Source organism: Gekko japonicus, unplaced genomic scaffold, assembly GCF_001447785.1.
Source record: "Gekko japonicus isolate JY-2015 unplaced genomic scaffold, Gekko_japonicus_V1.1 scaffold181, whole genome shotgun sequence".
Lineage (NCBI taxonomy): Eukaryota > Metazoa > Chordata > Lepidosauria > Squamata > Gekkonidae > Gekko > Gekko japonicus.
In genome coordinates, this window is record NW_015171507.1 from 126,079 (window position 1) to 150,508 (window position 24,430).

The window sequence follows — 24,430 nt, forward strand, 5'->3', positions numbered from 1 at the left end:
TCAGCACGGCTGGGCACTCGCATCACGGCTCAGCGCCTGTCAAAGTGGATTGTGGGTCTCATCTGTCTACGTTACCTGATCGCCAAACAGCAATTGTCTGGCCCTATCAGGGCTCATTCGACCAGGGCTGTCGCGACTTCCACTGCCTTCCTCCATGGAGTGCCACTAACGGACATTTGCAAAGCCGCTACGTGGGCCACACCTAACACCTTCATCAGGCACTACGCCCTAGACGTCCGTAAGAACACCAATACCAGCATGGGACGTCACATTCTATCTTCGGCTACGCAATAAAGGACCTGCCAGCACCCTACTCCAGGTAGGCTACTGCTCGCTAATCTCCCATGGGTGTGAAGCACAGAGACCACGTCGAAGATAAACAGGTTGCCTACCTGTAACTGGTGATCTTCGAGTGGTCATCTGTGCATTCACACCACCTGCCCTCCTTCCCCGCTGCTGTCAGCTTCTACATTTTTAATAGGGGTTGATTTGTGGCGGTTTGAAGGAACTGGCGGGATGTCCGCACCCACCCCTCTGGGCATGCGTGGTGGGGTTCCTGCGCATGCCCGAGGGACTGGGCGTGAAAATTCGTTAAAAGAGCTTGCTACAGCACCGATCGATCCAGCGCGTGCGCACTAGATCCCATGGGTGTGAATGCACAGATGACCACTCGAAGATCACCAGTTACAGGTAAGCAACCTGTTTTTTCTTTGCCATATAGACTCTCTCACAAAACTTTCAGAGTCACACAGACTCTCTTCGTAGCTCTTCCACACTTCGCTTTCCAAAGACGCATGCACAGAACTCCCTGTCATAAAACACACGCACAGAATCCTGATACCACTCCTCCCACACTCTCAGTCATCAGCCAATCAAATCACACTCGTCACCCTCTATCACTCTTTACAGTTCTGCAGTCAAACTCAACGTTTAAAGACACCCCCCAAAAAAACATGGAATCATTACAGAATTATACAAATTGCCTTGATTTAAAATCTTGATTTACGTAACTTGTACAAGTCGCTTCAAGATGGGCGACTGTGTTTGTCTGAGGCAGTAAAAAAGTGTTTGGAGGAGGAAAGGACCTATATCTAGAGAAAAGGATGCTTGGACCTAACCCTGTGCTTTATTCTGCTTACACCTGGAGGCTTGCAAAGCTTCCCTGTTGAGTTTTTAATTGGTTTTTAAAATGTTTTATATTTGATACTGGCCTATGCCTGATTGTAAGCCGCCCTGAGCCCGCGCTGTGGGGAGGGCGGGGTATAAATTAAATCTATAAATAAATATAAATAAACATCCAACTAACCACATTCTAAGTTAACAATTAAAAGACAATACCTTTATCGAGTGTCAGAATCCCGGATCGATCTTCTACATTGATTAGGCCCACGCCTATTAATCCTTGTCGAACATCTAGAAGGGTCAGAGAAGTTATAAAGGGTGTCAAGTGCTTTGCACTCCTCTTACAGCTTACTCACACTCTTTAACAGCTGTTAACTTTTAAGTTTTACTAATGATCGGATGCGATTTTATACAAAATTCCAGCTTAGCATCTTTCAGGTTTTTTTTAATCCTGCCTTTACACTCAATGTGTACATGGAGTCCACAATCTCAAACCACAAACAATAAAACAAACCTCTCAATCCGAAATATGAAACGGGCTGGATCTTGCAGATTTGTTCCCACTCACTGCCACACTTCCAAGGGAATGCATTGCCATCAACTGAACAGATCGGATCGGTGGCATCCCGCCCAAGAGTTCTAAAATTCAGCAGCTCTATCGGGCAGCTCAATCTACTACCAAAAGGGCTGATGAAACAGAATTCCCAGTCAAGAATAAAGAAACCACACAGGCCACAGCTGAAGGGCGTTCAGTACGAAGCCCCAGCTCCTGGACCAAGTAATTGAGAACTAACTGTCCAGCCTGAATAGTAATATCTATGGAACCTACCCGCTGGTTCCCACAACGGTACCAAGCCAGAGTCAACCAAGTAACTTCTGTTCATTCTATGCTCCCCGTTACTTATCAAAAATTATTCCCAATTAAGTAATGCTAAGTGAATTTATATACCTTTAAGTTCAATCATTTTATTGCTCATAGACCAATAGGTCATAAGCAAATATACGAAATATAATACATGCAATGGAGTATAACATACATTATAATTTACAGTTCAGAGTTTCACAAAGTTGCAGAATAGTTTACTGAATGCACATTAATTACCTAAAATGGGCAAAATCAGTTCATTTAATTCCACCTAAAGTCACAGATAAAAACTTTGCCACTGCCAGCGTAACATTTGGGTCAATATCAGCTAAGCGATTAGCTACAAGTCATACCTTTAAAAAATTCTCCTGGGTAGTCAGGAGGTGGAGACACCAATGGAGAATCCAAGTTTACGATAGACTTCATGACTATTTCCAAGGCATTTCGACCATACTGTTTTAAAGAGGAAGGGGAGAAAGCGGTTAACAAATGAAAAACACAGTCATTTCAACAGAGCAGCATTGTTCTTTCCTTAGAGGGCCGAAATCCAGACCTCCTTCTACCGATATAAATTCAAGCAGAGATATCTTAACTAGTTAAAGCCCGAGAGCCCACATCCCAAAGGGGAGGGGACCAGCAAGCAAAGTGATGCAACTCTGCAAGGTGGGATGATGTAACAAACTCTTAATTTCTCCCGAAAGTAGCGGCAGATGGGACAAAAGGACAATAAGATGCTCACCTTGTTGTCAAAGTTGAACCTGCTGAGATCTCTTGTTTCTGTGGCTCGTCTGTCTCCGTGAGTGAGAGCGCCCTGTTAAGAAGCAGTAGTTTGATGACTAAGACGGGCAAGTTCCCAGTACTTTAAGAACACAAAGGTACACGGGGACAATCCTCTTACCAAGCTTTCCAGTCGCTTGGCCACGATAGATGCAAACCTTTGCTCTCCTGCTAGCTCGGAAATCAGGAAGACGTACTCTGGGGCAGTCACTTGGTTCGACCTGTGGGTTCGACCTGTGTTAAGCAAAAAATGTTATTTTGGTCATTCGAGCCACCGCTGCCAGTTCCTGAGAGTCCCGGAGGACAGACAACGTAGCTTCGAAGACAGGAAAGAATATATTTTTAAAAAATATGCGTCACACTTCTCCCGACATCACAAAATAAGCACTTAAAAACTTCATATTGGTTTTAAAAGTCAGCATTTGAGTTGCCCACCACTTCCTTCATGAAATTATTCCAAGTTTGTCCCTTCTGGCAACTCAGGCTGAGATGCAGGGACGTACTCAAGCTTGTCAGACCTGTTGCTGGAGACTGAGGAAGTGGGCACTCGTGGAATCACACAGCACGCTCCACCTGTCATCTCAGGCACAATTCCAGAACCGCACTGAACTGGAACTACAGCTCTATGGGGCAGCCTCACTGGGAATGCTGTGTACAGTTCTGGTCACCATATCTCAAAAAAAAGACTCTGCGGAGCTGGAAGGTGACCAAGATCATTAGGGGGGTGGAGCGCCTTCCCTATGAGTAAAGGCCGAAAATGATTGAGGGGACGGGGACGACGATGACACATGACAGGGTCTTTATAAAATTATGCAAGGAGTAAAGCAGACACAGAGAGAACAGAATCTCCCTCTCTCCCTCCCCCCGAGATGCTAGAACTCAAGGGCACCTGGTGAAGTTCATGGGCAACTGATTCAGGATGGACAAAAGAAAAGACTTCTTTCCTCAAGAGGTGAATAAAATGTGGGATTTGCTGCCAGAGAGGACAGCGATAGCCACGGGAACGGACAGCTTTAAAAGAGAATTTGACAGAACCCTGGAAGACAGGTCTATTGGTGGCTACTAGCCATGGTGACTAAAGGGAACCTCCACGTTTAGAGGCCGTAAACCTCTGAACATTCGTGTCAGGAGGAGGCATCATCCGGGGAAGGCCTGTCGTTGGGCATTGGACCAAGACAGGATTGATAGACTAGACGGACCATCAGGACTCTTCTTGTGTTCTCACCTGAGGACTTGCGACCACTTTGTTAAAGCTGTCTTCCACTGCTAATACAACAGACCGGCATATGCCCTCCCTAAACAGCACCGTCTTCCAAATTAAATGAGGACTGAACCGCTCACCAAATTGCTGTATGGCCCTATCCGCACTCCACGGCAACTCCAAGGTCATGTGCACTCTTCGCCTCTGGTTTTTGGCTCGGCGGTCTGCTTGTAATGAAATGCCCGAGCTGGCCGCCTCTGAGATGATGGCGATGTTCTTTTTAGACAAGGGAAGGAAGACAGACACAGGGAGCATTTAGCGACACCTATAAACTTGGGTCTCCGACATAAGTTGCCCTGCACAGCTCGTGAGGGAGCTTGTGGGTCAGCCGGAGGTGTGTTTATGCACGGTCCCTGATGCCTGCCAAGCGAGGAAGGAAAAGAACTGCACGCACAAGCTGCCTTTTCCTCCACGACTGAGGCATGAAGCTTCTGAAGAGATTTGGGTATCCCACAAACTCCTCTGGCAAACGCAAACATTCTGCATATGGCCCACACTGTTTATCAGAAGAATCAAAGCGGCTCTGGCGTGGGATGTACACAATAATAACCAGAATAAACCTTGCCAGAGGAAACACACTCCTGCTTGTCCTCCAGTATTTCTCAAAGCTGTAGATATTTGCATGTGAGGTTTCTAGACGAGAGCCATTTTCACACTACTACAACTTCTAGTTTTTGTGTATTTTTTTTTAATAAAAAGCACACCGAACCCTTTATGCCTTTCCCCCCAAAATGAATTATTTTTGTCTATTTTATGAGAACGTTTACTTAAAAGCGCTGGAAGTGGTTACCTTATCTCCATCCATGAACCTCTGCTTCTCTGTAATATTCAGGATCTCCACGGGAACGTCAAGCTCGGACCGTGACTCGTAAGAGATGCTGCCGTCATCGTTGCTCACGACTCTCCCTTTGCGACCTGTCATCTTCGGAAACACGGCATGGGTTAGTTTGCTGCGCAGTGCCCCGGGGCTCCCAGGAAATGGGAAACAAACACCGTGGGTTCCTAGCAGTATTCCCTCTAAGATGAGTTAGTGTGAGGTAGCTCAGAGTTTTCTAGCCTCCGGCTCACACAATTTTGTCTTAGGTCAGGAAGAACAGCTCCAGAGCAAACTAATTTATACGGTTGCCAAATCGCTCGCTCACAGTTTTAATGCCAGCAGCTCACAAAGTAGAATTTTTGCTCACAAGACTCCACAGCTTAGAGGGAACACTGGTTCCTGGGACTGCTCAGGAACAGATTCGGCCCTACAACCCTCAACGTCTGTAATAGAACAGCGGCGGGTAGATAAGTCTGTTCGCATGTCGACTGCTCATTGGGGCAACCTCACCGCCCGTCTCAGTGAGCAGGCAGGTTGGTCACTACTCACCAACGCTTATTTGCACCGCTGGCCCCCACTTACGTTCGGTGGCCTCGGGCTTCCTAAGGCAACCATGATCAAACCCTCTTTCTGAGGGATGGGTCCAGATGAAGCAGGCCGGTAGCCAAGGCATTTTTGTTCGGGGGCATTTAAATTTTTAAGGGGGGCAGTCAAATTAACCTGAATGCCTGTCCTTAAAGGGGGGGGGGGCTCTGAGCCCATTTCTAGCCCCTTCTTTCACGGGGCAGAGCAGCAAGCATGTCAGTCCCTGGGGGAAAAACAGCTCAGAGGGTATTTTGCCTTCAGAAGGCATTTAAATGCCTTTCGAATTCCCTTCCACAAGAAAGCTTAGAAGGGCACCTTGGACACATCTCCAACAATCCTCCTTTCTGCTAGCCCAGGACCACTTAGGTCATGGTCAAAAATAAGGTTTCTGGCATGGCTGTTTGTGGGGGGCGGGGCTTTCAACTAAGGGGGCAGGGCCCCAAAATGCCCCGCCGCAGCTACGGGCCTGAGATGAAGTCGTTTTATCTGGCACTCTGACAGCCCTTCTGAATTTTCAGCCATCGAGAAAAATTGGGGAGTGGTAACGGATACGCTGCATTTTCACATCCTGTTTGTCTTCAGGCGTGAAACCGTGGTTAGCGGTCCCTCAACAGAGAAGCCCTCTTCTAAGCAGTGATATCTGTGCAGCAGCCTAGGCCCGGGGGGGGGGGGGTTCCCCCAGACCTTTCTGAGCCTGAGGGTGTGTCAGGAACTTGATAATTTAGGCTTCGGGTTCTAATAACGGGACTGGACCGTCTTTGTTGGGATTCTGGCCTATTTAGAAGTGCTCCCTCTGATGATCAGTAAAACCTGTGAGCAGTTTCTGTTTCTTGAAGGTTCAGCCTTGGAAGGCTGTTTCACAGAGTCTCTCTATCCCTCCTCCCTCTCCCCGCCGACACTAATTAACTGGATGGTCCCGACTGGATACTGAGTTGCTGGGTAGTGCACTGACTGCTGGAAAAGACGATTTTTTTAATGGGCACAGGACGGCTACTTTTTACCCTTTCCCCACCTTGGTGGGGGGCCACACTATACCAGCTAGGCACTTAGAGGGCCCGTATCCTGTCATATGGGTAAGAGGAATGACCAAAGAATGCCACGCAGCAATGCTTGAAGGGCAGTAAGGTCTAAAGTGTTCAAGAAGGCAGACTTTATGTAGCGATAGTTTTATTTGCTTTGTGACTTTTTTGTCTGTGACGGAGTGATTAAGGCTTTGCGACACTCCTTAAGTTAATAAATTCGATTCATATTCCAAGCCGTGTCTGGAATCACTTATGCAAATGTAGGTGCACCCCGGAACGAGCCCTGAGAGCGGAGAGCCGAGGCCTTTCACAAAATAAAAAAGGGAGTGGTGGCCTGCCTGCCTGACTCCTGGAGTGGCTGCTTTTCAGCGCCCAGAGAAGGCGGCTTGGGGCACCTGAAACCTTACAGGGCACCGTTGGAATTCTGAAACAGTGGGGTGGGTGCAGCCACAAAACGGCCGCTGCCGGAGGTGGAGGCGGCCCCAATACGGCTGCCACGGCTTACCTTCAAACACACAGCGGGGATCCTTGTGTTGTGGTGGCAGCTGTTGCCAAAGCAACATTGTTAAATGTCTGCATGGCCAATCAGATCTCCGGCAGCCACTCAGAAGGCCTGGCTGGACTCCGCCAAATTTCTAAAAACACTCGAAGGGCAGCAGGAAAGGTGCTGGCAGGCATCATGGTGCCCACGAGCCTGCCTTGCAGGGAGGGCGGGGTATAAATGAATGAATGAATGAATGCATGCATGAATGAATGTTGGGGACCCCTGGCCTAGACACTCAGGAAGACGGATGAGCTATGAAGCAAAGTGTGCTGTCAGTCCTGCACCAGTGCCTGGAGAACACGGCACGCTTGACTGCAGTAGCAAAAAGGACGCACCCTCTGCTTGACCATCTCAGCACCTACCTCTGCCACGTTTTCGGGACCACCCAATTCATCTATGAGCTCGTCCAGTGTGTTCGGAGGAAGATCTTCTGAGAGTCTTTCCAGTTTGTCGAGCAATTCTTTTTTCATCTGCTGGGCTCTTTCGACGGCGTCCTGACTAGTGATGTAGCTGTTTGTGTTACTGTTGGCTGGGGACGACAAGAAAGTTAGCTTAAAAGCCCGAAGGCGTCCTTTCCCACTGATAAAAAGAGCAGTTCCACCTTCAAAATCCCGTGTAAGAGGTCCACACTCATCGTACCAGACGTATGAGTGGTTGTTGAGGTAACAGCCGTGGAAGAGAGAGAACTTGGTCGTTTGGATCCCAGGCCAGACGCTAGTAAGGCACTCTGTATGGAATCTGGGTCGATGCTTTTCTTCTTCTTCTTCTCCTTGGTTTTCTTGTGCTCTTTTCTAATCAACCAGGGGTCTGAAGACAAAAGAAAATATTGAAGCAGTAAGCTAAAATTTGGCTTCCTGGAAAATCCTGCACTGTTAGGCAGGTCATAACTTGCACAAAACTGCTTAAGAAAGCGGCACTGTGGCATGCAGTATCAACAGGCACGCTTAAAGCAAAAGAAATCCTAGAAATCCTAGGGAGCGGTGGCACAGAGGATTTAACCTCTGGTTAACATCTGAACTGAACAGAGCTGCTGTCTGTTCTAGCCCGCGCTGGTGTGAGCTACCAGCCTTGTCCCCAGCTCGCTGTCCACCCAGCGGTTCGAAAGCTCCGACGAATAGGTAAAATGGGTACCACTCCTTAGAGAGGGTGGGCACACTAAACCCCCGTGGGGGAGGTGTTAGCCGGCAAACGGAAGGTCCAGCTCGTAAGCTCGTAAGCCTGGGGGGGGGAAAGACCTCTTCGGCATTAAGAAGCCTGTGATGGGCCAATTCGGGCAGTGCGGCACTATGACTCAAAGTAGTCCTGGAAGAACTGACGTCATCAAGCCAAGCCGAAGTGAATGCCGACTGGAACACACCTGAAGCTTACAGCTGAACAAAATCCCCGTCAGCTGCAAAAGTGTGCGATTTAAAGAATTATATGTTGTTCTCCCTTACCCTACGATTCATTTTTAGTCCCGTGTGAAAACTTGTGTAACTGTAAATCGCTCAGAGCCAGCAGCTCTGCAGGATGAGCGATCAATAATTAGAAAGTTATTATCATTATTATTATTATTATTATAATCAGGGCCCCCATGTTGTCTCACCATCTTCGTCATCCTCACTAGATTCGTCCCTAAATGGATTGAAGTCGTCGTCATCCCCAGAGCTTAAGAACTTGGAGCTCTCGTTATCGCTCTCTTCGTTGTCCGAGATGTCCGACTCGCTGTAGCTTTCGTCGGAACTGCTCCCCGCCAATCCACCAGTTTTACGGGCTTTCTTGGCCTCTCTGGTTATTTCGTCACCTGTTTTCGGCAAAGAAAATGAACCAGTGATTTTACGGCATCTGTAGATTATCCCCACCCACAACCATGGACTATTAGCAATGATTTGGTAGCTCTTTTAAGCATTGGCGAATGGTGGGAGTTGGCGACCACTAGAGAATGTAACTGAGGAAATACTGTATTCCTTAGTCTGCAGACCAAAGCTATTGCATATGTGGATCGTAAGTGCACTGCGGAAAGGGAAAAGGGACAAAGGCCACAATCCTATCCCCGTTCGCCTGCACACACGTCCTGTTGAACTCAGTGGAATTTACATCCCAGCAGGCCTTCAAGACTGATCAATGCAGCTCGTTAGTCAATTCCTCTCGCTTTCCCAAAGCGTTTCTTTCCAAGCGCTTTAAAAGGAAATGGTCACATCAGGACAGCCCGACAATTCCAGAATGCCGCTCTCTTACCTTTGCGTTTCTTTACTTTGTCCTCCTTGCAAGGGCTGTCTCTAGGCGAGTTGTGGTTACTCTGAGCAGACAAGTCTATTCCCAGTAAACTAAAGAGCTTCTTTCTGTCAGGAGCTGGGAAATGCTTCTCGAGGAGGGACTGAAACACTCCCCTGCAGCGTTGAAAGAAAAAGAAGTGCTTGTTATTTTATGAAGGGCCGATAGAGAAACACCCACAAGGCCTCTTCCCCAAACATCCCTTTAAGAACTCCACAGGTCAAGTAACGGCTTCAGAAAGCGGATCGGAATCACTTCCAGATACTGGCACCCTTTGGTTTCTAACAGTGTGCCACAATGTGAATGAGAGCCTTGAAGTAGCTGTATCACCCTACAATGCAGAACTCCTAGCAGCAGTGAGCTGAAAATCTTGCTCACAAGGAAAGGGCAAAATTTAGGTTTCCTGCTTCAGATTTAACAGTAAACTGTGATGTGTTTACACATCACGTCTATGGCCAGGGTCCGGCATACCTGAGGGACTGCCTTTCCCCATATGTTTCCCCAAGGGCACTACGGTCGGGGGCCCAACATCTCTTGGTTACCCCAGGCCCCAGGGACGTCAAACTCGCTGTGACCAGGGCCAGGGCCTCCTCGGTGGTGGCTCCTGCCTGGTGGAAATGAGCTCCCGGAGGAGATCCGGGCCCTGCAAGACCTTGTGCAGTTCTGCAGGGCCTGCAAGACGGAGCTCTTCCGCCAGGCTTTCGAGTAGGAGCCGCCGCCGCCACTGTACCACCACTGCACCGCTACCGCAAAGTGCGGGGATCCCATCGGGGTGCATGATGGCCCTGGGCCGAAGATTGGAAGGCAGCGTCGTCCTGGAACTTGCTTCGTTGTTCTGGGTCCATCTTCCAGAACCCATCTTGGAACTATGAACTTTCAGAGCACCAGCACTTTATTGTAATTTTGTATTGTTTTATCCTGCTTTTAACTGTTTTATCATGGCTTTGTGCCCTTATTGTTAGTCTCCCTGAGCCCGTTGGGGAGGGTGGGATATAAATTTGAATAATAATAAATAATTGAATAAATAATAAAATGTGGAAACAACTTATTCATTCATCATGTGAAATGGGGGAAGGGGGCAGGGATCATGCAGGAGACCCACAGGTTCCTTTCAGGCTCGTTCACTCAGCAGCAAAACATGGTCATGTTTGAACTAGGCCATAACTACAAGTAACTACGAAGCATGGATTGTTGTATTAAGTTTGCCAGTACCTAACAGATGAGGGTCCTTGGAAGTTCAAATGTGAAAGATGTTTCAGAACCTGCATTGGCCTTCCCTTCCAGATCTCTAAGCCAAATTCAAACAACTGCTTTTGACCTGCGAAAGTCTAAATTGCTTAGTGTTGAAGAGCTCAGAAACCAACTCTGCTTCTTCTTTGGGACTTCTACAGAACCCAGGTAAGACCAGCAACATATATCACCATGTGCAATATAAGCAATATATTATTTCCTGTTTATGTTGGACAAGGGGAGGGGGGAGAGAAGGCCACAGAAAACCCTCTTCCCCTGGGAATGTGTCCCTAAAATGTCCCAGTCTTGGGTAATGCACGGGGGGGGGGGGGGGGCGGGGACCTAATTAGTAACTGTTTATAATGTATCATCTTAGTAGTTCCAGGATGGAGGAATGGATTAACCTACGGTATAATGACATTAAAGAGAAGAGAAGAAGAAGAAGAAATTGGATTTATATCCCGCCCTTCACTCGGAGTCCCAGAGGGGCTTACAAACTCCTTTCCCTTCCCCTCCCCACAACAGACACCCTGTGAGGCAGGCGGGGCTGAGAGCGCTCTGTCAGAAACTGCTCTTTTTCAAGAACAGCTCTTATCAGAGCTACGGCTTGCCCAAGGTCACCCAGCGGGTGCAAGTGGAGGACTGGGGAATCAAACCCAGCTCTCCCAGATTAGAATCTGCACACTTAACCACTACACCAAACTGGGTCTCTTGTAGCCACCCTACAGAATTGCAGCACTCCAGACAGACAAAGCAGTATAAATTCAGGAAATCTTCCTCCCTTTCTTTTTGCTGCAAGCAGAGGTGCAGGCAATATTTCCACTAATGGCTTTCCCACACTGCAAGGAGCATCCCCTCAGTGCTTGTCCAAGGACCTCGTGCAAGGGGAAACTCTAAGGGTAAACGGTTCATAGGATCCAATTCATTAGCTCCATCTGCTTCCTAGCATGCTCTTTGGCTATTGTTAGATCAGAAGTCACGTTAGCGGGACCTGTCTCTTTTTTTGTTTTTTTAACTGAACCATACATTGCTATCAGCAAGTGCTACCCCACAACTTGGGCAACGTCAGAGTGGTCTTACTTTGCTGTGGACACGAAGTCATTCAGTTCACCGCCACCTTCCTCCAAGGCTTCCAGTGTTCTTGCTTCCCCCGTGGACTGCAGCCCAATAACAACACACTGGAGAGAGAAATGGATACACGCTATTGGTGTGAATGTGGGTGAGCTCATGTAACTTTCCAAATCATTCGTTCAAAAGTTTCTCCCACACCTGAAGGTCATTTCCACCAGTGTTCCCTCTAAGCTGAGTTAGTGTGAGCTAGCTCACAGTTTTTTAGCCGCCGGCTCACACATTTTTTGTCTTAGCTCAGGAAGGATGGCTCCAGGGCACACTAATTTATGCAACAGCTTAATTTGCTCGCTCACAACTTTACCGCCAAGTCACTCACAAAGTAGAATTTGCTCACAAGACTCCAGAGCTCAGAGGGAGTATTTATTTCCACCCTCATGTGTTTTTCCCCAGAGGCGATTTGAAGAACGAGGTGCTTTTGAGTGGAGACTTACCTTGCCGTTCTTTATCTCTTCCCTTGCCAGCTGCACCACCCTTTTAACTTTTGATGCTATGCAGAGGTATTTGAAAAATCTCTGATGGGCTGACCAAAACTGGCCCCACATCGATTTCTTCATTCGTTGTTCAGCGTCGATGAGGTCGGCGGCTTGCTGGAATTTCTCTCTGGCACTAACCCACTGGGAGCAACAAACAGTTCTCTGTCAGCTTTCAGATCGTGACTAAATGAGATTAACTCACATGAAGCAACATTACTACCACTGCTAGGAGTGGACACGGTACTGGTCACTACTTCGTAGTAACTGATTTGCAACCTGCCCCAAAAGCACTCCAATTAAAAATTCCTCCAAGCTGTGTTCTAATTTACATTTTTGGTCATGCATACAGTAGCTTGAGTGAAATTTTTAAAGTTGTGAAATCTGATCATTTGATTTCATGTAAACCTTTGTGTATGCTGGTCATGGACTGTAAAGTAAAATTGGCCCTGGTCACACGGAAGGTTTTGGCCCGGGAGAGGGATGGATCGGGGGCGCAGCAAACGGGCACAATCTCACCGCAACATCTGGGAAGTGGCGCGCACCCGTCACCGATCCGGCCCTTCAGGCTGAAAACCCGCAGAAAAAAAAGAACCACCCGCAGAGGAGGACTTACTGGGAACGCCGCATCAAGCGCGGCCGTGGGATCGCCGGCGTGCCCACTGTCTGGAGCACTCCAGACTGCTGGCCGAACTGCGCATGTGCACACATGCGCAGTTCGGCTGCCGTGCTCCCCTTTCAGTGGCTTCCCCCCGGCATCAGATTGTGCCAGGGAGGAAATGCGCGGCGGCTCAGGGGATCTATGTGATCCCGCCAATGCATGTCTCTTTTGGTGCGGCTTTAAAAACCCGCACTTTGCCCGTCCCCCGTCCCCCCCCCCCCGTGTGGCAGGGGCCATTGTTGTCCATTTTTGGTCATGTTTTTGGTTTGCTTGGCTTATTCTCGTCTTATGCTGCTTATTCCCTATGTCCTTTAAGACTCTGCTGCTGTTATTAACTGATTTTTTACTGTAACTATAATGGTATTGTTATTTTCCTGGTTATTGGTGTACTGATTATTTTCATTGCTGGACACTGCCTTGAGAACACCCCATTAAAAGGCTAGGTATAAATATTTTAGATGGCATGAAAACAGCAAGAGTCCAGGAGCACCGTAAAGACGAACAAAATTTGTGGCAGGGTATGAGCTTTCGTGAGTCACTGCTCACTACCCCTGGCCACAAATTTCGTTAGTCTTTAAGGCGCTCCTGGACTTTTGCTCTTTTCTGCTGGTGCAGACGAACTAATAGGGCTACCCATCTTGATCTAAGAACACGAAAACGAGTTTTACAGGGAAAACAGCCATTTATCTGCATGACCAGCAAGCAAGAAAACTTTACGCATGCAAATTATACCTTAGGCACTACTGAGCTAAAATGCCCCAGCCCGCGCCTCGCCACGTGAAAAGCCACGCATTTACAAAACACTTACCAGTTTCACAGATTTGTTATACATTTTAACGTAGTGCGGGGAAAGCTGTACTTCATCGATCTTGAAGGTCACACCTGAAAAGCTCAGCTGTCTTGCTATGTACATTCCTCTCAGCTTCATATCCATAGCAACAATTTCCATGGCACCCACACCTCTGAAGATGGAAAGAGGATAAATAAAGGTAATTTTTTTTATTAACCATAAAGGATGTTCTAATACAAGCAGTTCTTGGCACATCAGGAACACTTCACGTAAGCCTGGAGGCCTTGCAGGTAATTTATGCATGGCTTTTGAAACAACGCAGCAATAAGGTCAAATTTAAAGCACCTCGCTTTTGAAATGCCGGAGAGGGGATCTTTTCAGAAGTCAGTGGCAGATTCAGAGAAGCGGGTGTATTCTGTGCCAGACAACGGGTCCACCTTGCCCAAGCCCAGCTGCTCCGAGGCCTCAGGCAGCCCTCCCAAGTTTGCTGCCCATCATCCCGTTTTCCAAAGTTGCCAAGGACTGAACCTGGCATCACCTGCATGTGAAGCACATGCTCTATGTACCCACCTTGCCTTATGCAACTAGAACTGACGGGCAGATTTAGAGATGTGAAGGCCAGGGAAAAACCCGGAAAAATTTGGGGGGAAACCGTTTTTTCCCTGAAGCCTTTTTTGTTTTTTTCCAAATGGAAAAATTGAAAAAAAGAAAATTGATTATGGAACATTTTATTTTAACATGATGAATAAAATATTTTAAGACAAGGTGTGCAAATATTTTCCAAATCATTTCTAAATACGTATATGTATGGTATCAGGTTGATCTAATTTCTGTGCACTGAGGACAAGCAAGTCCTAGGTTACAAACTGAACTCTCCAATGCAAGAACAAGATGCATTTCTTCCTTTAGGAGGTGCTATTGTCACAAGGAAAGAAAAAGGTTTCAGTTTTGTTTTTGCATGTGGGTGGGTATTCTGTTTGTAATAATTGTTTGGATACACTATATTTTTAATATGCAAGTTGTGATAATTTCATGCCAAGTAAAAATGTCCATAGTCATATTTTATGTTCCTAAAGTAACAGAATGACTTTCAATCTGGAAAAGAAAAAAGTGCTAATGTAGCATTTTTTTCCAATTTTCCCAAAAATTTCCGTTTTCTCCCAGAAAAAAAACCCAGGTTTTTTATCCAAGCTTCAAAATTTCCGAAATTTTACATCTTTAGGCGGATTCAAGAACTCACCTTCTTTCAACAGCCTGAATAAAGTCGCTGAACTCCCGAAATGGGGTTCCTTCACCCCATATCCCAAGGCGGTTCATGTACGCCATATTACGAGGCTCAGAAGCACCTGAAAAAGCGAACGTTCACAGTGAGCACAAGTACCAGCAAAAAAACAAAACAAAGGCTAAACAAGCTTGGCATAAGCATGTGGCACTGCGTACCTGTGGCGCTAGCGTAAACAACTCTGGCCTTTGGAAGTTTATTCTGCAGCTCCAGAACAGCCAGGCCGGTCTTCGTTGGTTTAGAAGAGCCAACGGGACACAGATTCTTAGCTTTGTGACATTCATCAAATACAATCTGGATATACGGTTAAGGAACAGACCCTCCCGTCTTTACATTGGTGTTTCTAGGTTGTTACATGGACTTGTTTATGTCTGGTAATTATCCTACCTGAATATAAGCAGTTCTGCTGCGTTTGGAAGCACTATATTGTCGAGGGGTGCCTGTCCAAGATTCTGACAAGCCTCGGCCTTGTCCACTTCGTGCGTCTATATACCACTATTCAGGGGTCATTTCATAGAAAGAGATGCATGAACTCATTAGCATAACACATTTGCATATGCCACACCCCCTGACATCACTGGAAGTGTGTCAGAACGCAATACCCACCGCTCAGGCTCCACTGGACTGTTTTGGATTGCTAGCTATGGGGTGGTGGGGAATGTGCAGATCTGTCCTCGCAGAGGAGGGAGAGCTTGTACCTGAATAAAACTTGGTCTTAAAGGTGCCACTGGACTGTTTTGGACCGAGGGGCTCTGCAACATATGTGGCTGCTTCTTGCTCTGACTGAGGGCAGCTAGGAGCAGGGGGTGGGGCTTGTTGCATGTGCCTGCCCCCTGGGCTCTTTACTGCCAGAGCTCCGCTCCTGTGTGCTCCTGCAGGAAATGACCCCTACCACTATTTCCACTTAAGGCTTCCAAGCAAAATGACATTATACAATTAACACAGCGGCAAAAGTCAAAGAAGGTCTTGTCTCATTTAAAATTAGCAAAGCTTGAACACTTCTCAGTGAGGTTTGGCAGCTATTTTAACAAAGCATACACTTTTCAAGGAGGGAAGTGTTCGTTATGGCACCAAGCTAGGCCAATGAAACCTGATCTGGATAGCCCAGGCGAACCCTATTTTGTCAGATCTTGGACCCTAAGCAGGGTCAGCCCTGGTAAATATTTGGATGGAAGACCACCAAAAAAAACCCAGAGTCATGCCGCAGAGGCAGGCAATGGCAAACCACCTCTGACTTGAAAGCCCTTTCAGGGTTGTCATAAGTTGATTACGATTTGACAGCAAAATAAATAAGACAAGGCCAATGAAAAGATACAACTCCATCGAAGTCATCGCCACACCAGTGAAGAAGCTGCTTAAGTCTAGTTTTATATTTGCCACCAGACTGACTTTCTCCAATAAGAGACGAGTACGTCGCAAATATGACACCTTTCTTTACACTTCCGTTATGTTTGGAAGAAATTTTTCCATATTTGAACTGAAACAAAAACAGGAGTAAATTAGTGCAAAAGACATCCTGGTTAATTGGCACAGGTTAACAGGCAGTGGACTCAAACTGTTCCTAAGCTTCTTGTAAACCAAAAGCCACATTCCCACTGAACTAAAAGGGAGTTGTACCAGGATACCTGCAGAGGAATATGCATGCCAATACGAAACAGCAGAGAACTGGCTTGAAAATGATAGCTACAGCGCCCTTTGGTTTCCACACTCCTGAAATAACACTCTCTCAAGGGAAGGAGTCTGACTAGCCCCCAGCCACCAGAGCCCTTAAGAAAATCCCCAAATAAATCACCTTTGCAATGAATTGTGTAAAGATTGCTGACCAATGCTTCCTCTAAGCTGTGAAGTCTTGTGAGCAAAAATTCTACTTTGTGAGCTACTAACATTAAAGTTGTGAGCGAGCGATTTGGCTGCTGCATAAATTAGTTTTCTCTGGAGCCATCCTTCCTGAAGCGAAGGCAAAAATGTCTGAGCCGAAGGCTAAAGAACTATGACCTAGCTCACACTAACTCAGCTTAGAAGGAACACTGTTGATGACATAACCATTGCCAAAGTTGGCAAAGGGCTATATCCAACCATTTGGAGAGAAATTTTTTTTGCCAGTGCAATTTCCACTGCAGTTTACCCCAATCCTAGTCACGTCACATGGACATTCCACCAGAATTGACGACACTGGCTCATTTGTAGTACATTCCATGTTTGGTGGCCACACAGTCGTTACAGGATCAACATTAAACTACTTTTGCAACATTAGCAAATGGATCTGGCAAATGTGAATACAACAGTGGCCATTAATCCAAGTAGCAAAATGCCAAAGTCTACAGAACGTCAGAAAACAGACCTCAATGGTTTGTGCCCTTGTTGAGAACTGCACATTTCTTTTTTAAAATAATTTTATTAGTATTTCAACAGAATATACAAGAATGAAGTGATAGCAGGGCAGTTTACAAACAGGGTAATTTGACATAATGCATTGTTAGATCCTACAATCTGTCATTAGATTCCTTGTGGCTTCCAAGTTTGTGTGTGGTATCTCTCAAGTATTTGTTGAACCCATTTGACTGGTATGTGGTGGTGGCGGTAGTTATGTGTTTCTTATATATGGATTAGTTTAAGGTAGATCGGATTAAGTGGCTGAATGTCAGATGCTGTGACATATTCAATAAATGGTTCCCATTTCGCATATGAGTAGTATTGTTGTGTTGTGTCGTCTGAGTGTTTTATATTTTCTGTGATCTTTTCCATTATAAAGATATCCCAGATTTTTGTTAGCCAGTTTTCCATCGTGGGAGCTTGTTTTGCTTTCCATTTTGCTGCAATACCACATCCTTGCCGCTACTAACCCTTATCTTGTTGAGAACTGCACATTTCAATGAGAGTGTTCAGGAGTAGACCACCACCCATGACTCCCAATGAACTCCAAGAAGGTCAGACTAATTCTTCTAGGCTCTGAGGTGCACGGCATTCACTGAACGCACATCTTACAGGTCTGTCTACTGTATTTGCCTTGACGATAACATAGTAAAAAAAACACCCCACCATACCTTGTTTAGTGAATGAACCAAAATATTTTTTGCTCCGATATCTCGCAAATCTCTTTCTGCATCGTATTTCAGGTCGTTTGAAACGCTAAACCTAGAAGGTGACAACACGACTAAGATAAATGTAACGATTTTTGCTTGCAAGCGTATGATGATCGTATTTGGCGCTTCCCTACTTACCACACTGATCTCTTTCGACCCAAAAGGTAGTTTTCGTAGATGATTCCAGCTATGGTCCTTCCTTTCCCTCCTCCTGCACCATCCCCTATCAAGAAGCCAGCCCTGTCTCCATTGGGTAGGAATGTTTCATGTTGCTGTAAAAGAAAATTACGTAGTACTGGGCAACTTCAGCATAGAATACATCACCCAACACCCCCACACTCTCTAATTTACCTGAAAACATCCTAAGAGGTTTAGTTACTGACATTTCAATAAGGCATTGAAGTAAACCTTGAATGGCGACATACCTGGGCTGCATAGGTGATCGCTTCCAGCTGCAATGCCGACAGCCAGCCACTATCAATACTTTCTTCGGGGATTGAGGATTTGTACCAAACTTCTGGAGGGGTAACACTGGAGAGTGAGCTGGTTTCTACCACTGGATCCGGATGGCGTAGACCAATTTTTACTGGTTAGGAGAGAGATGAGGGTTAGTGCCATCAATATTCCGCACAATGTCCCCCACGGCAAGTCTTTGCTCTCAAGAGAACTATAATTAGACAGTTCCAGCTTCCTACTTGATTACCGTCTGTTATGAAAAGCCATTAAAAGAACCATAACATTCCAAACATGCGGGCCTCACTTCCGACAGAAACATAAGAATGGCCAAGTTGATCAGCTTCTGCAGGAGTTAAAAATTCTAAGAACCACATCAATTCCAGCACCAATTTCCGAGCTGACAGAAACGTTTAGGTCACAGCAAAAACCAATTGGGACCCACACTGGTAGTGTGGAATAGGCACATCCACCCACCACCCTCCATCTCCACTTATGAAGGATATAGAGAATTCTTGTTTTACCAACGTCATGATTTATGGCTTGGGCCCACTGAAATGAATCCACATATACCAAAGTCGTGCCCATGGAGCATCATGACTTCCTCCCTCTCCCCTTGTAGCCTCCAACGCCCCCTTCCCAGTGCTGCACAGCATTTTGGGAAACAGCAGGAGGGAGAGGCAAGAAAAGTCATGCTGGGGGGGGAGACGAGGGGGATCCTTCTGTTTGTAGAAACACTCCAGTGGATCCAAGCCTGTACCTGTGTAATAATTACAAGGTTTTGTTTTCTTTAAAAGAAGAAACACATACATTTTATTGGCATGTACTCTGCATACGTCTCTGCATGGCCCATCTCTTCTTCATCTTCCTCTTCTGGTTCATCCTCTTCTTTTGCTACTGGCACTTTCTGCAGCACATATCAGTATTTGTTAAATCATATATATTGATTTAGTGCAGGAGTTTATCATGCTAAATACCAGTTATTATTAAGTACTGCATCTTGCATGAGCCAAAATAACAACGAAAGAACTTCTTTTAAACATTCTCCATTCCACTGCATATGCCATTCTCTTAAGACACTCCTTCACAAGGTCACTGACTAGGTGGATGCATCTTCTGTTAGAGAGGCACTAACGTGCGCAGAAAAGGTCATGCACATCCCAGTTACTATGGTTAAACATTAAGCGCTCATAAAAACGAACACCTGAAAAGACCTCAATTTGTACTGGAAGATCAGGAAACAAAAGTGCGCATACACCATTTCAGCACTAACTGGCATTCCGTCACAGAGCAGCAGAAAGATGCACCTACCATTGTAGGAGAAAAACTTCTCATTTTTAGATCATTTATCCATATTCTTGCCACTTCTTTAGTTGGGGCCTCCTTTTTCACAGCTCCATTGCTGAGATCAGCTGCAAGAAGGATTCCGGGTTAAGACATTTGCCGATCAAAACTTCCCGAGTTTACAGTTCAACCTTCTCTCCTCTAGCCCAGGAGGACTCACCGCTCTTACAAAAGTATACCAAAGCTCCGTCACGGCCAAAATAAATGAGTTGCTAGCCAGTACACCAAGGTGGACTACCCTTCACCAGAGTTACATACAGATCACCTTTGAGTTCATTATACACGGGTTAAGAACAGGAAGCCATAAGCCCAGTTTTAGCAGCAGAGGTTAGCTTACCTGGTTTGGTGGTGTTTACCACCTTTGGAGACACTACAATTATTTCTGTAAGAAAGTCAACATTTGGGGTCTCAATTGTTTTAAAAGTCTGCAGATGAAAACAGTATGTACTGCTCTCTCCCTCCCCCAGCCTCACAATGACAGTACTGAAGATTAATGACGAGCTTGCTACCTGAATGCCTACGGCTTGTACGCCAAGGTACACGGGAATTAAATAAATGCCTTAAACACCTGTCAAATCCATGATTCTTGGGCTACCACCTATGGACTGGGCCTCAAAGTTAAAATACTGCGTACAGTATGAATGTACTAAGTCTGCCAGGGCTGATTAAAGTAAACCATTTTAATTAGCAGATCACTTGCATAGTGTTATAAGTCAGAGCAGCTGCCTTGACGCCATAGACCCTGCCCTTCACTGCCTAAGAAAAACAATAGCTAATGGGTATTTATAACACTAACAAAATGAAAAGTAAAAAACATCCTAGACAATTTATTTGGGAAAACATTTAAAATTACGGATTTCACGATAGCAGATGGCTATTAACGTTCACATATAACAATTTCCCCCGCACACGCTAAACTCTGCAATTGACTGCAACCTATCAAATTGGTGTTGATAACACTATTCTCAAGGTTCATGCGCTCTGCAAATTTAAATGGCCGGCCGGCCCCCCACCATCTAGCATAAACACATTGGATACATAATTTATGCAGATGCTATTCTGTATAACCTTTCACCCCACCCCAAGAAACTGAACAGCCCCTCCCTACCAGACTCCCCGGGCTCTTACTTGCAGCTGTTGCCACCGGCTGAGCAATGTTAGGTGGTGGCTTCAGCTTCATCAGTTCGTTAAGACTATTATTTTTAAGCAGGTCTTTCAGTTGGATCTGGTCCTTGGAGGCTGCAGCCGTCAGGGCGTTCCGTACTGCTGGCGCCGCGACTGAGGGGCGGGTAGTGGTGCCGGTTTGTATAATTTTCGCTACGGTGATCGTCTGCCGGTTAGTGGTGACGGGTGTGGTTTTTGTCATTACTATGGTCGTCCCCAAAGTTGGGAGCTGGTTTATCTGATTCAACACAAAGGTTGTGGTCGATGGCGGTTGCTGTACCAACAGAAAAAACAGTGTTTGTTGTTTTCAAGAGAACAGCGCATACAGAACACATTTTTAAGTATACAAGAGTTACTTCTGAACATTTAGAGATTTATGATTACAGTATTTTCAAATTTAACTCTGGTCAATTTTTTTTTAATTGACATTTTTAATCAGTAAAATACAGAACAAACAGTTTTAACATTTTCAAGTACAAACGGTGTGAGCTAAATAGTAAAATACTACAAAGTGTTTGTAATATACTTAATAAAATATAACAACAAAATCAGAATTGTATACCAGTATTATGTCATAAAACAAGTAACCAGTTGACTTACAAAACGAAAGTAAGTTTGGATCATAACCATTGAACATAATTTGTCCAGGCTGGTGATATAAACTCTTCTGCTGACAGAAATTCTATTACTGGGAACCATTTCGCATTAAAATATGATACCAAGGGGGTTCTAGTGTTGCTGTTGTGTTTGTCAGTGATGTTCTCCATGATAAATTGATCCCAGAGCTTCCGAAACCAAACTTGAATAGTGGGTGGGGCGGGATCTTTCCAATATGAGGCTATCGAAAGTCTCACCGTGTATAGCATCGTTTCTAACGTATCTTTGTGGTGATGGTGAGCTATATGTTGAGGCCATAGCCCTAAAAACCTCAATATCCAGAATACGTTTGATGTATTTCAAAATCACTTCCCAGAACTCCTTTATTGCCCCACAGTGCCACCAACAGTGGGCAAAATTTCCGTCCTGGTCACAACCTTTCCAGCATTTTGGTGAATATTTGGAGGACATATGGGATAGCCTTTTAGGAGTTAAGTACCGGCGCGACAGGATATTAAATTTGTGAAGTTCCATCGGTAAAGAACGACTGTGGTCAATTTTACAGAGCTAAATAAACTCTTAGGGAGCCTTCCTTCAGAGCTTCCTCATTCAAGTTGTTAATTCATTATCAAGATCTCCCTAAGTAGGGTTTTTTGGGGTGGAAAAGGAGATCGCTGTGAAAAAATTAGCTACTGCGAAGAAGCACGCAGCTGTACAAAATGCAGAGGTAATGCACTTGACGACTGTGCACAATTGCATGCATGGAGCCATTTGGTTTTGGGGGGACTTGATACGGCCTTGAAAGTTTTATGTACTTTCTACAAGAATCTGCCACGTACATCCTTCTCTCCTACATAATCCTGGCATTTTTATTTTGAGCTATCATTTTCAACTACCTAATGAACGTTATTGGGACTAAAGACAAGCAAAGGAGTCTTGCAGCACTTCAAAAAAAGAACTGCTTCCAGGGTCAGCTTACTTACCCTGATGTTCAACACCGTCGGAGAAGACGTGGTGTGTGGTTCTGCTTTAACAGCCACTGCTGCTTCGGTCTCCAAACCCAGTTCTAATGCATTAAGTGGTACTGACTAAACAAAGAGAATCAAAGTGACATGGGTTATGGCAGCTTGGAAAGGAGCTTCCATTAATACAACAGGCTTGTGTTTTAATATTAGATGTATCCCAGCCAAGATACTTTGTACATGGAACTTCTACCCAGAAAACATACCCAGAAGGCCCCATCCAGAGAGAGTCGTGCTTCAACGGGCTTCAAGTCAAATAAGTGAAAAACACAACTATAACTAACTCTGCGACCAGATGCAAATTATGGATGGTGGCAAATGAGTGTGTGCAGACTGCAAGCTGTCACTGTTAGCCAAAATCAACGACCACTAAAGTCACCAATTTGATATCACGGAGTTCTTACATTTTGCAGGGAACAGTAACAATAACAAAGGCAACATGGCAAAGAATTGCATTTTTACACCACAAAAGTTACCAGCGACTTCCAGTGGAGCTCCAGATCAGGTTCAAGGTTCTGGTGCGGGCCTTCAAGGCCCTTATAGCAGTCAGGGACCTACCATACCTTCAGACTCGCCCCCGGAAGAGCTTTGCACACAGGAAATAAGAACCTCCTGGTGGTCCCCGGACCGAGAGGTCCAGCTGCCCTCAACCAAGGTCGGGGCTCTTTCAGCCCTGGTCCCTGCCTGGTGGAACTCTCTGCCACAAGGCATCCGTGCCCTGCAGGAGTTATTACCCTTCCGCAGGGCGTGCCAGACAGAGATGTTCAGCGAGGCCTTCGGTGGAGGCAGCAACAAGGGCAAATATGACATCTGGCCCTCTCATCTCTTTCCCCATCGTTGTAACCTCTCCCCCCAGGGAGGCTGGGAGAGCTGAAATTCCTCCCCCGCCATCTAGTATATGTATAGTGTTTTTAATCTATTGATCGTTTTAGGTGGTTTTAATTTTGATTTTAACTTAAAGTTAAACTTAGAGAACCAGTTAGGTGTCGTGGTTAAGTGTGCATACTCTAATCTGGGAGACCCGGGTTTGATTCCCCACTCCTCCACTTGCACCTGGCTGGATGGCCTTGGGCAAGCCCTAGTTGTGATAAGAGCTGTCCTAGAAAAAGAGCAGTTTCTGTCAGAGCTCTCTCAGCCCCACCTACCTCACAGGGTGTCTGTTGTGGGGAGGGGAAGGGAAAGGAAGTTTGTAAGCTGCTCTGAGACACCTTTGGGTAGTGAAGGCGGGCTATAAATCCAATCTCTTCTTCTTAAACAATTTTTGTGTATTACTCTGTTGTAAGCCGCCCTGAGCCCTACTTGTAGGGAAGCTAGACCTAGTAAATCTAATTTAATTAATAAATAATACAATCCATCAATCTTGCTTTAAAGTTAACAGAAACACATAGCCAAAAAAGGAGGGCAGCCCTAGTTGTGATAAGAGCTGTCCTAGAAAAAGAGCAGTTTCTGTCAGAGCTCTCTCAGCCCCACCTACCTCACAGGGTGTCTGTTGTGGGGAGGGGAAGGGAAAGGAAGTTTGTAAGCTGCTCTGAGACACCTTTGGGTAGTGAAGGCGGGCTATAAATCCAATCTCTTCTTCTTAAACAATTTTTGTGTATTACTCTGTTGTAAGCCGCCCTGAGCCCTACTTGTAGGGAAGCTAGACCTAGTAAATCTAATTTAATAAATAAAAAATACAATCCATCAATCTCGCTTTAAAGTTAACAGAAACACATAGCCAAAAAAGGAGGGCAGGGGCTATTAGCTAGAGCGTGCCAAGCCACCAGAACTGGATGCAAAAATGATGTGTCATATGTGAACAAATCACGATCAGCCATAGTAGCCAGCCATACAGCTTTGAGGAACCAGATAGTGCCCAGTGGCAGTATATATTTGCAATAATGAGTTATTAAAACACCCAACTTCCTTTGGCTCAACTGAGACCTGACATTACAAGATTAGCAAAAGTTATGATTTC

At 45.7% G+C, this 24,430-nt stretch overlaps 1 protein-coding gene across 1 annotated transcript in view; it reads right to left on the minus strand.

Annotated features, from left to right (window-relative positions):
- SBNO1 (strawberry notch homolog 1 (Drosophila)) overlaps nucleotides 1–24,430 on the minus strand; it is a 47,431-nt gene that overhangs the window by 16,903 nt on the left and 6,098 nt on the right. Inside the window, exons 2-24 of the mRNA XM_015419288.1 lie at nucleotides 22,435–22,539; nucleotides 20,819–21,128; nucleotides 19,658–19,758; nucleotides 19,157–19,253; nucleotides 18,319–18,479; nucleotides 18,032–18,165; nucleotides 17,855–17,945; nucleotides 16,126–16,287; nucleotides 14,969–15,104; nucleotides 14,769–14,874; nucleotides 13,547–13,700; nucleotides 12,039–12,221; nucleotides 11,557–11,654; nucleotides 9,211–9,362; nucleotides 8,579–8,776; nucleotides 7,633–7,800; nucleotides 7,356–7,522; nucleotides 4,816–4,947; nucleotides 4,106–4,241; nucleotides 2,886–2,998; nucleotides 2,727–2,798; nucleotides 2,341–2,440; nucleotides 1,339–1,413 (exon numbers count right to left, since the gene is read on the minus strand). Of these exons, the coding sequence (XP_015274774.1) occupies nucleotides 1,339–1,413; nucleotides 2,341–2,440; nucleotides 2,727–2,798; nucleotides 2,886–2,998; nucleotides 4,106–4,241; nucleotides 4,816–4,947; nucleotides 7,356–7,522; nucleotides 7,633–7,800; nucleotides 8,579–8,776; nucleotides 9,211–9,362; nucleotides 11,557–11,654; nucleotides 12,039–12,221; nucleotides 13,547–13,700; nucleotides 14,769–14,874; nucleotides 14,969–15,104; nucleotides 16,126–16,287; nucleotides 17,855–17,945; nucleotides 18,032–18,165; nucleotides 18,319–18,479; nucleotides 19,157–19,253; nucleotides 19,658–19,758; nucleotides 20,819–21,128; nucleotides 22,435–22,539 (3,151 nt within the window). The remainder of the gene's footprint in view (nucleotides 1–1,338; nucleotides 1,414–2,340; nucleotides 2,441–2,726; nucleotides 2,799–2,885; nucleotides 2,999–4,105; nucleotides 4,242–4,815; nucleotides 4,948–7,355; nucleotides 7,523–7,632; nucleotides 7,801–8,578; nucleotides 8,777–9,210; nucleotides 9,363–11,556; nucleotides 11,655–12,038; nucleotides 12,222–13,546; nucleotides 13,701–14,768; nucleotides 14,875–14,968; nucleotides 15,105–16,125; nucleotides 16,288–17,854; nucleotides 17,946–18,031; nucleotides 18,166–18,318; nucleotides 18,480–19,156; nucleotides 19,254–19,657; nucleotides 19,759–20,818; nucleotides 21,129–22,434; nucleotides 22,540–24,430) is intronic.